Source organism: Montipora capricornis, chromosome 4 (assembly GCF_036669925.1).
Source record: "Montipora capricornis isolate CH-2021 chromosome 4, ASM3666992v2, whole genome shotgun sequence".
Classification (NCBI taxonomy): Eukaryota; Metazoa; Cnidaria; class Anthozoa; order Scleractinia; family Acroporidae; genus Montipora; species Montipora capricornis.
The window spans coordinates 13,644,277-13,659,760 of record NC_090886.1 but is presented as its reverse complement, the minus strand read 5'-3'; the positions used below and the strand labels follow the sequence as shown (position 1 = coordinate 13,659,760).

The 15,484-nt window shown below is 37.6% G+C and overlaps 2 protein-coding genes and 1 long non-coding RNA gene across 4 annotated transcripts in view; 1 reads left to right on the top strand and 2 right to left on the bottom strand.

Moving 5' to 3' along the window:
- LOC138045595 (SH2B adapter protein 1-like) overlaps nucleotides 1-11,564 on the top strand; it is a 30,504-nt gene extending 18,940 nt beyond the window's left edge. The window contains exons 6-8 of the mRNA XM_068892151.1: nucleotides 4,248-4,394; nucleotides 5,901-6,103; nucleotides 7,806-11,564. Coding sequence (XP_068748252.1) covers nucleotides 4,248-4,394; nucleotides 5,901-6,103; nucleotides 7,806-8,177 — 722 coding nt within the window. The 3' untranslated portion in view covers nucleotides 8,178-11,564. The remainder of the gene's footprint in view (nucleotides 1-4,247; nucleotides 4,395-5,900; nucleotides 6,104-7,805) is intronic.
- The window catches only part of LOC138045598 (uncharacterized), a 10,605-nt gene continuing 3,066 nt past the window's right edge, over nucleotides 7,946-15,484 (bottom strand). The window contains exon 3 of one of the 2 annotated variants that reach the window (XR_011131625.1): nucleotides 7,946-8,079. This is a non-coding gene — a long non-coding RNA (uncharacterized lncRNA). Of the gene's footprint in view, nucleotides 8,080-15,284 lie in introns of those variants that run through there. The other variant, XR_011131624.1, reaches the window with a different exon arrangement.
- Nucleotides 14,025-15,062, bottom strand: LOC138045597 (synaptosomal-associated protein 29-like). The gene has a single exon (XM_068892154.1). It carries the CDS (start codon nucleotides 15,032-15,034, stop codon nucleotides 14,321-14,323), a length of 714 nt encoding a protein of 237 aa, XP_068748255.1. The 5' UTR covers nucleotides 15,035-15,062; the 3' UTR covers nucleotides 14,025-14,320.

Here is a 15,484-nt window from a genome sequence, read left to right as displayed (position 1 = left end):
CTAGTTTCTTTTTGTTCAGTTTTTACAGAATCTTTATCTACAGTGCAGTATGTTTGGGTACAATAAAAAGTTACCCTTTTACTCATAACACAAACATTAAGTTTTGAGATCATTGCAGTTAAAGTGTATATGACAATGTACCCATTGTCCTGATAACAACTGCAAAACCTTTTTTGGATTTTTCTTCCCCTAGTTTTAGCCATTAAAAGACGCAACATTTCACTTCCAGTGGGGTACAAAACCGCGCGAGTACAGAAGGGGGTCTGGAGATGATTGTGACATCATCTCCTGTCATTCCTTTGACAGAGATATTTTCATGTGAAGGCTTGTTATGGATTTTTCTATCCATGAAATACCGTTTTAGGATGTCTTTCGTAAACTTGATGAGGAAGAACATGATTTGATCGGTGCATTTCGTGCAAGATGATTTCACACGCAAGTTTTCTTTCAAGAATCAAAGTTTACAATGTACCAAAAGCAGTTATTTAACGTGATGACACCGGAGTTGTTCCAGTGCTGAAATTTCACAATGTAAGATCACCAAAGAAGGGTATATGCACAAAGGACTACTCATGAAGCAACGTTTGGTAAGTTACGACTTGCTTTTGTGTTTTGTGTTCACGCATGTAACTTAAGTTTTATGTTTTTCGTACAGTGGTTAGGTAGGAATTAATAGCAATGTCGATGCCTTTCCCTTGTTCTTTGTCTTCAGTTGAAGAAAGTTACTGATTTTCACACAAGACAAGACTCAGAGGGATAACCCGCAAAATACACTAGTATCAGCTGGAATTTTCCATAAGAAAAAATTTAATAGTAAACTGTTGTGCTGGACTTGATCATGCCAATGGGCTGAAATTTTTTAAGTCTTCTCATAATATGCAATACCTTTATTACCCATTATACGCTCAGCTGTAGATATTTTGTTTGAACCATAAGAAACTCCGATCAAATTTTATGATGTCAATTTTTAATATTTGACCTTTCGCCTTTTTTGAGAGATATCTCTGGCAGATTTTCAAGTGCTACAAACACGTAGTCCTGAAAGGTAGCCACAACAATATCAAGAGGTAGATGATAATACGAAAGACAAAAAACTTAAGCTACTCGTAACACATTACACAAAGGCAAGTTGCAACTTACCGAACGTTGCTTCATACGTAGTCCTCTGCTCATATCTTTCTTTGGTGACCTTACACAGTGAAATTGGAACAACTGCAACGTCATCATGTTTTACCGTAACTGCTTTTGGTAAACTTTGACCCTTGAAAACTTGCATGTAAAATCAACTGACGCGAATGCACCGAGCAAATAATGAGTTTTTTTTTTTTCAGTACTGGCACTCAGATTCTTCCTTGTCAAGTTACAAAAGAGATCAACTTTTGTTTTCGTGTGATTGCTTTTGGCCTGGAAACACTGTAAAACGGTATTTCATGGATAGAAAAATCATTTTGTTTGTCTTTCGTGTTGTTGCAGCAGGATACAATGCATCAACCGACCGCATTAAGCCTTCACATTAAAATATCTTAAAGGAATGACCAAGAGACAATAATTATGTACAAGCGTTCCAGAGATGACATCACAATCATCTCCAGTCCCCCTTCTGTACTTCCGCGGTTTTGTACCCTATTGGAAGTGAAATTCTGCGTCTTGTAATAAATAATAATGCCTGTCCTGCTAAACGCCCTTACTCGCAGTCGGAGACTGAATTGCCAAGGGCACGGCTCGACAAGGTTGGACTGAAGGAGCTGTGCTGCCGGCTAGGCGCTCGGTCCCTGAGCACGACCCATGTATGACCTTGGAGCACAGCACCACAGCCAGATGGAATAGGCTGGGAGTTGATTTTGCTGAGGGAGGAAAACCGGAGTACCCAGAGAAAAGCCTTTCAAGTCAGTTTGAGATCAACTGAAACTCAGCCTACATGTAAACGATCTCGGTGGCCGAGAATTGAACCTGGGTCGCAGAGGTGGAACACACAGTTGATAACCACAAAGCCATCCTGACTCCCTGACTCCATGGCTAAAAACCAGGGGAAGAAAATTTTTTTGTCGAAAGTGAAAAAAAAAATTGCAGTTGTTATCAGGACAATGGGTACATTCAATCAAAAAAATAAATAAGAAATCTGTCATATAGACTTTAAGAATGCTACCAACCTCGTTCCCAGGGTCTCTCATCTTCCAGCCCACTGGAGCGAGAGAGGGGCCGAGCGGGACGATGAGAGACCCTGGGAACGAGGTTGGAATGCTACTTGAACAGTAAAGAAAGGAAAGCCTAAAAAAATTCAGGCCATGACCCATGACGTTGTGGGATACCAGTGCAGCTAGTGCTCTACCAATAATTGAGATATAAAGCCAACTGGGAGCTGGTCATTTTTTTTGTGAGTGCATTGTACATAAGTGAACCAGTTGATAATATGTATGTCTTAAATGCACTGTTGCTTCATCATCACAAACCTTGCATTTTTTGTGAGTACGTAACTGAACCCGTCGATGATATGTACTGTATGTCTTTCCTTCAACACAAACATTGCAAGCTGCAATGATGTCCTTCTCTTTGTTTAGTTCCTTTCCAGGCCCCACTGCATTTGAAGACAACCTACTTCAAATTAGACTCGTCACCATAATACTGTATAAAATTGTACATAATATTGATCCTAGATTATCTTATCAATGACTTAATTTTCATTGAGGGCCTGTTATCATCATTTTGCTCCCCAAAACTTAAAATAATTATTGACAGGGCTTCTGATGTCATGCAATGTTGCGATTTCGCGTAATAAACCTGAAATCAACAAATTGCAGAATTTGTACAAAATCGCACAATTTACGGAAGAAAAGAGCCAAATCATAAGTTTTCCTATATGATAATTAAACATTAACTTTAAGGCATTTTAGCTTTCAAAAGACATCAAAAATATGAATGAACGAACCAACAAATAAACTGGCATATTTCTACATTGTATGTGTTGTTTTACTTGCCCGGAACCTGGTGCTGATTTTCGATAGTGAGTGAGTGCTTATTTGCAACATTCCATTTCTCTAAACAAACCAATCACAATCGTTTAGATATTCGCTGAAGATACAATGTATGTGGCGGAAAACTGCTGGATCGTCACTTGCAGTATGTAACTTACAATGTCATGTATTTTCTTTTACTTGAAACAAACATTCTCACAAATAAGTTTGTTATTAAAATGCCTAGCGCTTCTTCGCAGGAAAAAAGATTTGACCTTCCTGTATACATTTTGGGCAAAAGACAGGGCGAGAAATAGACTTGCCACAAGTTGACATGAGATGAAATGAAAATGTTTGGAGAGGAAGTGTGATTTTTCAGATGTGAAGTGGATGAGCGAGCGGGGAAGTCACAAGAGGTTGACTTGTCTGTCTTGCAAGGTTTTCATTTACATTTCGTGCCAAAAAGGGGATGACATCATTCACAATTTGGTGGCTTACAGTCCTGCACTTGAATGGCGCAATCCAATGAAAGCAATCAAACATGCTCCGAAATCGAAAGAGGAAATTTGTTTACTTTGCGAAAGGTATTAGAAACAAAGACTTTAGGCATAAGTTGACGACATCAGGTGGGCGAAACAAAACGAAAGCTTGTTTTAAGTCTCTGCTTAGAAAGGACATATCTAGTGATACTTTTTGGACCAAAACTTTATGCTGTAATTGTGCTGATAGAGGCAAAACAATAGTTCGAAAGATTAACAAAGTAAGGAATAGCATCAAGAAAGTCAATTGATTTCACTCATAAAAGATCAAGTAGTGTTAGGTGTTGGTAGACCAGGATTAAAAGTAGACAAACATCTCAGTGAAACTTACATGTAACTTACATGTAACAATGCAATGACTCATCAATGAGGACACATTCTAAAAAAATCGCCTCAGGACTTCGAAACACCAGTTTATACTAAAGGCTTAAAATGTCCTCCAACTGTTGCTTTGAACAATCATCTTTCCTTCACTGCAAAATAGATATAAAATAGAGCAACAATCAAGAAAAAATTGAAAGAGACCTGCCTTGCTGCATAATGAGACTTGAAAGTGCCGCATAATTTCCAAATCTTTTTTGCAGCCTATCAGAAGCCCTGAATTGAGTTCTCTTTTCTGCTCTACTAACCTATTAACACTCACTCACCCTTCCTCTCTGATCGGGTTTTACAGTGGTATCCCCGGGCAACATGTACCATGTCAAGGGATATTTTAAAGGCCATTAGCTTCAAGAGTGATCTTTTTTTGTATCTGTAGATGACGGAATTCCCAGTCGTCCTCCACCTGAGCTTCCTCCACGGTCACCCACCATCATTGAGCCAGCAGGACCCACCCTGCCCTCTAATCAGCCTGATTTGTTGCGATCGATCTCCTCCCAAGGGGAATCACAGACAAACGGTGAAGGTAAGTTAATAATTTACAGTTTTTCTTTGTTAAGGCTTTAATTTGCATTTCTTTAGTGTTCTCCAGTTTTGTAGCTCACTTGTTCACTGTGCGGTTACCGTTTACGGTAATTATTCCAGGTTACTTTCAACCTTCAGGGTATTCAGGGCTTCACCTATGTCACATAATTATTTTGTTGTGCTGATTTCAGCCGAACTAATGTTGTCATTTGGCAGTGTTTATGAAATTTCATTGATTTCGCTTATTGATAGAAAAACTATCCTTGCACTTATCTTGGCAATTTAAGCAATTGTCTGTTATAGACACCTGAAGAAAATTAATAATAATTTGGATGGCCGCAACAGGAATCGAACCCTTGACCTCTGCGATGCCAATTCGAATTCATGGGAGCCACGTGAATTTTTCAGACCATGTCTGTAAGAGACAATAATAAATAATTATGATTATGATTATGATTATTATTATTATTGCTTAAATAGTCCAGACACTGCAGCTGTGACCTTTTGCCTAAAATAGTTTCTGCTCTTTCCTTTCTGGTGACAGTTAATTGTCCCTGTGTGGTAGCACACAGTTTATAAGTATTTTTTCGTTGAAAGGCTTAAAATAGTATTCGACAGAGACAATATACGTTCATATAAGTTAATTTGTCCTAAATGTCCAAGAGTTAATCCTATGACTATCTGTACTTGTTAATTTTTTTTAATGGGTACTTTGAGTTAGGTTTCTTTCTCATCCGGGGTTGGGTTTGGGTGTTAATATTATATAGGGGACCTAGAGTCCTATTGTATTATCACCTGCCCTGTGGGCGAATCACAAAATAAATAATAATATAATGTGAATTGTTCTTGTCTTTGTCACTGTCACAGTGTTAAGGAAGTTTCTATGCTGTTTGGTTTTATTGCCATGTGGCTTAGTTGTACCTCTTGGACAGTAAACTTGGTGTATGATCATTTAAGGGCTTTTTATCTGCATTTTTCATTTAGCTTTAGGTCTAAGTTTCGTATGATAATTATTATTTTCACTATGTTTAGAGGAAATGAAATAACTTTTTTGCGAAACAGTATGCAGCCAGTCAAGGCATAAGAAGTTCCCAGTGTTAGTAATGATGACCACGAAGGTGATCCCTTAAGAAAAAAAAAAATGAGCAGTTTGATTGCTTCACAATTTTCTTATGTATCATCAAATTGGACAGCTTTTTTTCCCTCATCAGTGAGATGACTGAAATGTATTCTCCTTTTGGACAAAAACCTGATTAATTTTTTTCTCCCAATAAACCATTTATCACTCCTTATTTTTATGCTGAAACATATGTAATTGTCTTAATTGATTGGTTTCTTTTTTAGAAGATTTATTAACTCATTGACTCCTACATGTGCATTGACGAGTAGAAACGTCTGGCATTAGATAGAGTAAAATCTAGTAAATCTCACTCCTGGGAGTTATTGGGATGAAGTGGATAGTGGATGAAGAGGTTGTTAAGTGTAATGTGATTTTCATTGCTCTTAGAAAACCCTGTGTGGGTCACGGCATCAGTTGAAAATCACCCACTTGCAAACTACCCATGGTTCCATGGAACTTTACCCAGAATTGAGGCGTCTCACCTGGTGTCACAGGGAGGCCAGCAATGGCATGGAATTTTTCTAGTAAGGCAAAGTGAAACAAGACGTGGAGAATATGTTTTAACATTCAATTACCAGGGAAGAGCAAAGGTACACATACTTATTTGTTTGTTGATCATCAATGTATTTTACCAGTAAATGTGGTTAAAACCATTGGTTTCTACACAGGGGTCAAAATGTTGCCTGTATACGTGTCGATTTCAGGTTATTTTATGAAGTGACAGGTAAAGAATATTGATGCCTGTCGCAGGCGACACGTAAGAAAACCTTAGTAATACAGAATTTATTGATTTGAATAATATTTTCATCCGTTTCTCCACCGGAAGTCGTTCTCACTCGTGCAGCTCTCGCACAGTAGTTACCAGACTCTACTTAGTAAAAGCAAGATGTAATCTTTGTAGTGCACATGACAAAGACAGCAAATGTGTCTTGCTCCCACGTTTTCTTTGCCGATCAAGCGTGAGTTTGCAATATGGATCGTTTTCTTACTTGTAAGCAATGTGCTAAAGAAGCGGAAGTTTAAGAAGTACACATAGAAGAGAATTTGGAAACACAGACGACGAAAGAGAATAATGTGCAACTATTCAAGTTCAACAAGAAATGGAAAGATGGGCGCCGGTGGTTGTCAGCAGAGGATGGAAGATGTTCTGTTCTTACCGCAAAGAGTTTGATAAAACAAGCAGAAACAAATTCATCTCCGGCTGTGAGTCGATGCGCACAAAGAATGTCCGCTCACATGAAGGGCTAAGGGCAACATGCATGAATGACCTCATGCATGTTGCCCTTAGCAGGGTCACTGTAAAGAACTTTCACCCTGAGCCTGCCATTGGATTATGGTAGAATGATGCAAAGAAAACCAGGAGACTAGTAGATGCTTATGGGCCATACCAAAGGCCTCAATAGGCTGAGACAATAAGTTGACAACAAAATGTCATTGCTTTCTATCAGTTTATTATTAATGATTGTACAACCACAGTTGAGTTTTAAAAAGTGAAAATACAATAATATTAAAATAATATTGTTCAAGTTGGATGTTGGTGGAGACAGGTAAAAAAATATTCTGCCTGTCACTAGACACAGGTAAACAGTCTGGAACATTTCGACCCCTGCTACATGACAATGTTACAGTATTTCTGAATAACTTAAGGTAACTGTTGGTATTAGGATGCAGAAAGAATTTTTTTTTCAGATAGCAGTGTCCAATATTACTACTTTTTTTTTTTTTTACATGCATGAGGTCATGCAGAATATAAAATATTATATTTTCATACAGGAATGAGTGACTTGAAGTCTTGTTTATCCCCATCTTAAATTATAATGCTCAACCAGATAATAAATTATTGTATTTCTGATTGGTCATTGTCAATTATGCATAAATATTATTAGTTAGAACTTGAATGCGATAGAGGTTATAAAATAGAGTGCAATAATATTATGGAAGTTGCTAATGGAAAAGCAGTGAGAACTTGTATGAACTTGCTCCTGCATTTTGTGATTTATGGTCACTCATGATGACAGTTTTGAAACTTCTCAAATTGAATTTGCCATCATTTTGAGAACTTTGATAACATCACTCATGCCCATACATCTCAAAATGCACTTGCGTTCATATGATTTCCTATAAAAACCACATGAAAAGTTTAGCCACTATTTTTACATTAAGTCCCAGGTGGCTAAGAAAGACTTGGCTAAATGAAAAAGAACTCTAAATCTTTAATTACAGCCCTTTCTTAAATAAACCTGTTCAATCGTATCATTTAATGTATTATATTAAATTATTGATTCTTTTCAGCACCTCAGACTTGCATTGAATGTGGAAGGCCAATGTCGTGTTCAACACCTTTGGTTTCAAAGCATCTTTGAGATGCTGGAGCATTTTAGAGCCAATCCAATTCCTTTGGAGAGTGGTGGGCCTTCTGATGTTATGCTGACAAATTTTGTAGTCTTTGTTAATACGGGCAGCAGCACAACACTGCCAGGTGGCTCACTGCAGCGGAATAATTCTCCTACTGTTGGGGAGGGACTGCGACGATCACTCAGCCTTCAGGCACATAGGATAACCAGACCTGCAACAATACAAGGAGGTTCCGTAAGGATTACAACCAGTGCGGCAAATGCTAATGGCCACCCCAGAGCAGTAGAAAATCAATATGCCTATGTATAATTTAGATTGTATGAGGATGAAAAGAAAAAGATTCTCACAACATTTTAATGTTTATTAAACTTCCCCTTTAAGTTTATTAATTTTTTGATGTGTGACATGTCAAGGCTTACTGGCAGTTGAAGGAAATACCGTATTCAAATGAATTTAATTTCCTAAATGCAATTGTATGGTAATTTTAGGGATTTTTGTTAGGTTTGTATGTGCCAAACGAAAGTGTCTATTATCTATAGCCGGAGTTTAATGACTATGATATTTTACCCTAAAACAATAAGCTAAGCACAACATCCAAGCTGAGACGCTTATGTCCAGCTCCCGGTTGCTCAAAGCATAGTTAGTGTTAACCAATGTTAAATACCATCATGGAAACCTATAGGTTTTGATACCTCTTAACCATCGATTATCGCTAACCAGGCTTTGAGCAACCGGCCCCAGAAATGCAAGTAATAAGATCAGGGTTTTTGTCCGGTTGTTTACCATTTTGCGTCCAGTACTTTGATGCTATAGATGTGTAGATTTGGCTTCTTCGCCATGGGCTGAAGAAACACAAGGTAATAACGCACATTAAATCCCTTAAACTAACAATAAGTCACATGAACTTATTTTGCTTCCTAAATGGAATAATCAATCGGTTGGCATTTCATTCACGGGATACACTGTAAGTTTAGTGTTTTTTATTTCTCCAAATGTGTAGGGGACCCAGATCTCCTTGATGGTTCACTCCCAAGGCAATTGCAATCGGCCTTGCAACAGAAAATAACCCTGTCCAGTACTTTCATTATCAAATCCAGTACTTTGAAAAGCTATCGAAAGCCCTGTAAGATGCATTCCTAGTCTCGATATCCGACACACAGTGTCCCATTAAGTTTGGTCATTTGCTTCGTTTTTTTTAACGATGAGGTACAGTGGGTGTTATGGTTAATGTAATTTTTGGGTCAGGGTTGCTCTTTATCTTAACTTGAGAGGGAGAGTTCAGGGAACACATTGTAATTTTAATTAGAGAGTGTCTAATCGGCGTGGGTGGGTCGTGGGTCCCTAACCCTAACCCTAACCCTAACCCTAAACCTTTTTTTTATCAACGACTGGAAATTCTCGAAAAACAGACAAGACCTAAGACAAATTTGGACCGAGCACTGAGGGAGCTAATATGTATCTTTTTTTTTATCTTCAAACAAACGTGACCCACGACCCACACAATTAATTTTAGCCTCACCCTGTTACTGATTGTCTGTATTCTGAGATACTAGTGTGGAAGAAGAGTAAGGGGACACTTCACGAGTGTCTGGTGTGGCATGCAATAATTTACATTGGACATTGTATGATGTACTATTGTTTCAAATGATAAATTTTTGTAAAGTATGGGATTATTGTCTGATGACACATTCAAACTAATTTTAATAATTAATAATATTATTTTAGAAGAGAGAATTAATTATCTTAAGGAAGAGGAGGGCATTCCAAAGAATATTAATTCTATAAGTCTCACTCCTAGAAGGAAAAGGGTTTGTGAATGGACCTACTGTAGATGTTGACACAGTGTTAACAGTTTCTTATATTTCTTTTTAAATTTTAGTACTTGATCTTTATGAAGTTGCGCCACATTCTGTTAACCTTCCTACTGTACCAGCCATAGTTAAAGGGGTGATGTCTTAGGAATTTTTTTGATATTTCTGACCGAAACTTCACAACTGATTTTCTTTCTGAACTTTTCTTGAATTTCATAGAACTCTGCTACAATTATTATTGTTATTATTATTATTATTATTATTGTTATTATTATTATTATTTATCTGTTGGAAGACTTTTCCGTATGAAGGTTTTAATCCCAGTTGTAGGTACATTTTGCCTATTTTTAAATCCACCCAGACAATGGCTTCCGTGTCATTGGTAACAAAAGAAGACATTGAATGTAGCCTCAGTGTGGTTACTGTGTTCAACAGACTAGCTTATTATCTATCAATCTGTGCTATTGATTTGAAGATGTTAATCAGCAGGCATAATCACCATGACGAAGTCCCTTAATGAAAGGTTGCGGTTATTGTTATCATTATTACGCTTATACAATAGAGCGGTTTTCAATTGAGTGTTGAAAGTAATTAGCGAATAGCTTTAGTTTATGATAGCTTCACTCACTGGTTGGTTCAAAGTTCTCGCACCACTTTTTCAACAATTCAGAAGTGAAACCAAAACCAATCGTGGCTCGCGCTTGCTCATTTTCCTGCGCTGTGTCAGCTTTGTGTAATTACTTTGAGTTTTGATTGGTTTACCGCATTGTCTCCGTTTTTTTTTTTTTTCCATGGCCAAAGTAATTACCTTTGTTTGTTTTTACGACACTCGATTGAAACTCGCTCTAATTGTTGTAGAATAATTATTGTTCAATCATATTATTATTGTTGTCATTGTATCAGAATTATGGTTTTTCAGTAGCCATTGGCTAAAGCATAAGCATACAAAAATATGGCTGTGAACCCAACATTTTTGTGGCCACAATTTCTCATGAAAATGTTTTCGTACGTTTGGTTTGTGAGCAAATTGTTGGTGTATGAATTTAGACACTTGGACTTTGATTTTGGCATCAAATACATGTATTTATAAATTTAACTTGAAAAATTACAGAACTCAAAATGCAACTTTAAACAGTTTAATTTTGTATAATATTATTACATGTAATTGTATTGTGTAAAATGAAAATGTAAAAAAGGTTGATGTACTCTGTATTGGCAAAATGCATAGTACTACAGGCTGATCTGTGCAATAATTTTGTTATCCCAACTTTTAAAAACTAAGAAAGTTTGTACTATATTGTGCAATTCTCACTTAAAAGCATAAAAAGTCATGTTGTGCACAATTAGAGTCAGATAAGTTTTAGTAATTGAAATGACCACAAGAATTTATGAAAAGCCTGTAGCAAAACTCCTTCCCCTGTTTTTGCTGGCTAACATTGTTTTGGCCATTTTAAATAGCTTTATCTGGCACTAGTCCTCTCTTTGTCTATATTTTTAGATTTATTATTTAATTTAAGTAACATTTATTATTCAAATTATTTTATAAAATCTCTGCTGCTCTAAAGGTCTTCATAATGAAATGTTAGGTAAGCAGCAACTGCATTTAATAACTACACTATTTGTGTTTTGGCTGTAAATTCCTATAGCTGCAGAAAATTTTAGTAAAGAGATTTGCATAATTATTTTTTTAAATTTCTTCAACTTTCTAGTTCTATTTTTTCCTTTGCTGTTTAGAATGTGAGAGCGTTGCTGTTAAATAGACTAATAGAAATGTCATATTTTTAAGAGATATATCAATAATTGGTTTTAGTTTATCTAGTGGCAAATGATAGCCTTCTTAGTGGCTTGATAACAATTAAATTTGACAGTTTAGGTTTTGTACTCACTTCGGTGTAATTTTTGCTTCATTTAGTATATGTTATCACATTGGCCCAAGGGCAATTAAGGGTTCATTTCACGTGTATTTTCAAAATTTTCACGACATTTGCAACAAGGGCAATTAATTGGCACATGGTGATTACGTGTTTACCACACAAAGGGCAAAATTATTGAGGGAAACTTGTTCAGTGCTATGAAAAATGACAATCAACACGTTCCCATTTGCTTACACTTGTTCAGTTCAATCAGAAACCCATAAGGGTTGAAACGTGTAACGCGCTTTCACAGCTTCCGAATATTCAGTGCGAACTGATTGGTTGAACGTTTCAGTGCTAAGTACCATATTTGGAAACCCCTTGCTCTTGTTGTTCCAAATATGGTACTTAGCAAATTGAATATTCAGAAGCTTGTTTCCAAGCACACAAGGGGCCGTTACACGTTTCAACTCTTATGGGTTTCTGGTTCAATTTACTAAAACATTGAATTGCTTCAGACCATTTCTACACCATCTTGATTTGTCCCCTTCCTACTCTCTTAGGAAATACCATTAATTTAATTAGGGGAATGCGTGATTGCAAAATTAAACTCCAATTTCCCTGCTTACGGGATCTTGTGATTTCCTGGCCCTATGATTTGGGTGGTGGTGTGTCATTCAGTGTCTTTGGTACCCCTGTCTCTTGACAAACATGGAAATTGAACTGTGACAAGATTCTTGGAAATGTAAAATTTTGGGAAGACCTTTTTCTAAAAATTCTTCATTGCTTTACCCACAGAATAAAATCTATTAAGTGTCACTCTCAGTGTCAATGGGTTAAAGATCAGTCACCACCACTGAAGTGTGAAACTACATGTGTGCACTTTACTAACTTTGAACAGTTTCCTAAACTTGCCACATACAGAGGTGGCTTGCATCCACTTCAAGCATGAAATTTTTGCTGCACTCCTGCTTTTCCTAAATACATCCAAATGTGGATAATAATCCAATATGGTAATCGCTAATAAAGCCCAAACCTCAGAGGCAGAAGTTGTACAAGATTTTTTTGTGGCAATAAAATTGATTTTAACATCTCAAGAACAAGAAAATCAAGCAGTGTCTTGTCAAATATGACAGACTGGATCATTGGATAATGCAATTCGAGAGTTTTGATTGGCTAAGCCATCATGGGTTATGAGCCATTATACCATGATCTACAAACACAGTAAGCATATGCGTGATTTTTAGGGCCTTTTTATTTTTCTTGTAGTCTAGTTTTCCATATTTTGGGGGCGTTTTTAATAAAACAATTATTCCACTCGCGCTTGTTGGATATGAGATGACTATAGCCAACTCTGCGCTATGCGCCTCGTTGGCTATCTATCATCTCATATCCAACGCGCGCTCATCGAATAATTGTGAAATATATATATATTTATATCCTTTTTCAACACTGTGTGTGCATCCATATCGCTGACACATTGACAAGGCCATTGGCAAAACCAGGACCGGACCGGGTCGGATTGGATCGGACTGGACTGGATCGACAAAACTCGGACCAGATCAATAACAAAGTTCCCACCCAAAGTAGACACATGAAATCCCTGGGTCATCAGTTAAAGGTTACTTCCCACCTTCGCGGGAGTCCTTCAGGAAAAAGTTTGTACGCGCGCTAGTTTCAATAAAATCCTAACAAACTATACATCAGAAGAAAGCTTAGAAAATGTAGTTTACCATAAAAAAAATTTGTATAAGCGAGTTTTCCTTTTGGTAAGTGTCAGGATCAGAGCCTGGGATTATTCTACTGAATTTATCGGGTATCGGACGAGCAAAATCACTGCACAATGTTATTCACAAGGCATCAATCAACAAACATTTGTCAGGAAATTCCAATATTTAAAATATTTTCCCGTGGCGTCCATTTACACAACACTTCTCACATATTTTAAGCTACTCCAACCGTAGATGCTGATATCTGGACAACCAATCAGAGTATTGAAAACTCCTGAGACACTTTCGTTGATTAATGGTTTGTGAATAACACTGTGAAGTCATTTTGCTCGTGCTGCAGCATCCGATACCCGATAAATTCAATAGAAGAACCCGCGGTGGTTTCACGTCTTACCGGCTCCTGACACTAAAAGGAAAACTCGGTTAAACTATATTTTTTATCGTAAAATACATTTATTAACACTAAAAACAAAATAATTATGCAAGGCTGGTTGTACGGCTGTGAGGATATATAGCTTTTGTTTGACCAATATTTCGTCAGGCACGGCCTGACTTCTTCAGGGAGTTAAATCGGTCTGGTCCGATCCGGGTTTTGCCAACGGCCCATTGACAAATTAACCTGGACCTTTGGTTGCAGTCACATTCGAGACAAAGAGAGTAACACTAGTGTTGACACAACTGTAGTGTCAACTCCCTGGTGTTTTGAATCCCTACGGGAACAATGAACAAAAGAACTTAACACTAGTGCTAACTCCCTAAATGCGACCGCAATCATTGACGTTATCTTTGGAAATCATCACTAAACTCCAATCTTCACAGAAACCAAACTAAAGCCACAAACATCTTTCTCAAATGCAAAAGTTAAGACTTATGCCTTTTTTTTTCGAGTTTATTTTATGATCTTGTCACGTTCTGCTGAGTTAAGCAAGTTTCACATTAGCAGGAAAACAAAAGAAGTTTGGGAAAACCTCAGCCGTAACGTCATTTATAAAGACGGCTTAATTAACCTCGAGCTCGGGTCAAGTGTGACAGTTTGGTCAGTCGAAATTTAATTGGGATTACTTTCTCAAAATTTGCCTCACTTTCTTATCCGACTTCTCCACTGCTTCGTGAGCTCTATCCGTTTTAGAACCAAGCCTGTCCAACTGTTCATTCTGCCTTTCAATTTCATTCCCAAGTATCAAGGCATCGCCCTTCAAGCGCCCCAAACCTTGGGATATGAGGTCTAAATTGGCGTCTATTTCTCTCTCGCGTGGATCACGCGATGAGTAGTCGCTTCTTTGAAATTGCGCCGTGCTTCTTGCACCTGTTCCATAGCTACTTGGGTCACTATCTCTTGCGCGATAGTATAACGACGATTCGGCTTGCAATTCACCAATACCACTGCTGGGAACAGATGGCGGTATACTTTTCTTTGGTTTCGGGGCTTTCTTAAAGTAATTTCCAACAGCGCCCCAAATGCTATCCACCGACTTAATGTGCCTCTTGGCAATGGTCATGTCGTAATCTATCTTGTCCAGATTGCGTTCTATCCGATTCAGTTTTTCTCCCTGGGTCTGAAGTTCTTCGCCGGTGACAACTGCCAAATCGTGGGATTCTTCGATGAGGGCTAAAGATCGCTTTGTGCTGTCCAGTGTCCGCTCCCTTGCCATCTGCATTTGCGTACGGATTTCATCTCCGTTAACCTTCTCAAATTCATCGTCGGAGTCGTCCTCAAAAGGATTTGTACTGCGACGAAAATCGTACTCGTTTCCTCTCCTGTATGCCGCCATACTTTGTATTGATGTGTTTCGTCATGTATGCGTCCTCTTTCGCCGTTACGTCATTGCCAATTTTAGCTAACCCATAATACCTTGGGTTGGCCGTTTGTTTGTTGCAAAATTTGTAAGCAATAATCTATATTGATTCAACTTCAACACAGCATATTTTCATTCAACGACTACATTTATTCAACTTCAACAGGGGGTTTGTTTATTCAACAACTATATTCATTCAAGTTCGACACGGGCTATTTTTGTGCAAAGTTACGTTTTATGGAACGAATATATTTATTCATCTTCAACAAAAATATTTTCATTCAACAAAACATATTTATGCAACTCTTTGCAAGTTCCCGGGCGTCTATTAGTTCTTGGTTTTCGCATGACGTCACGACCGCCATGTTGGTGCCTCCCAAATCCTCCGGGAATGTAACTCTATTATTATGCAAACGCTTCCTTTTG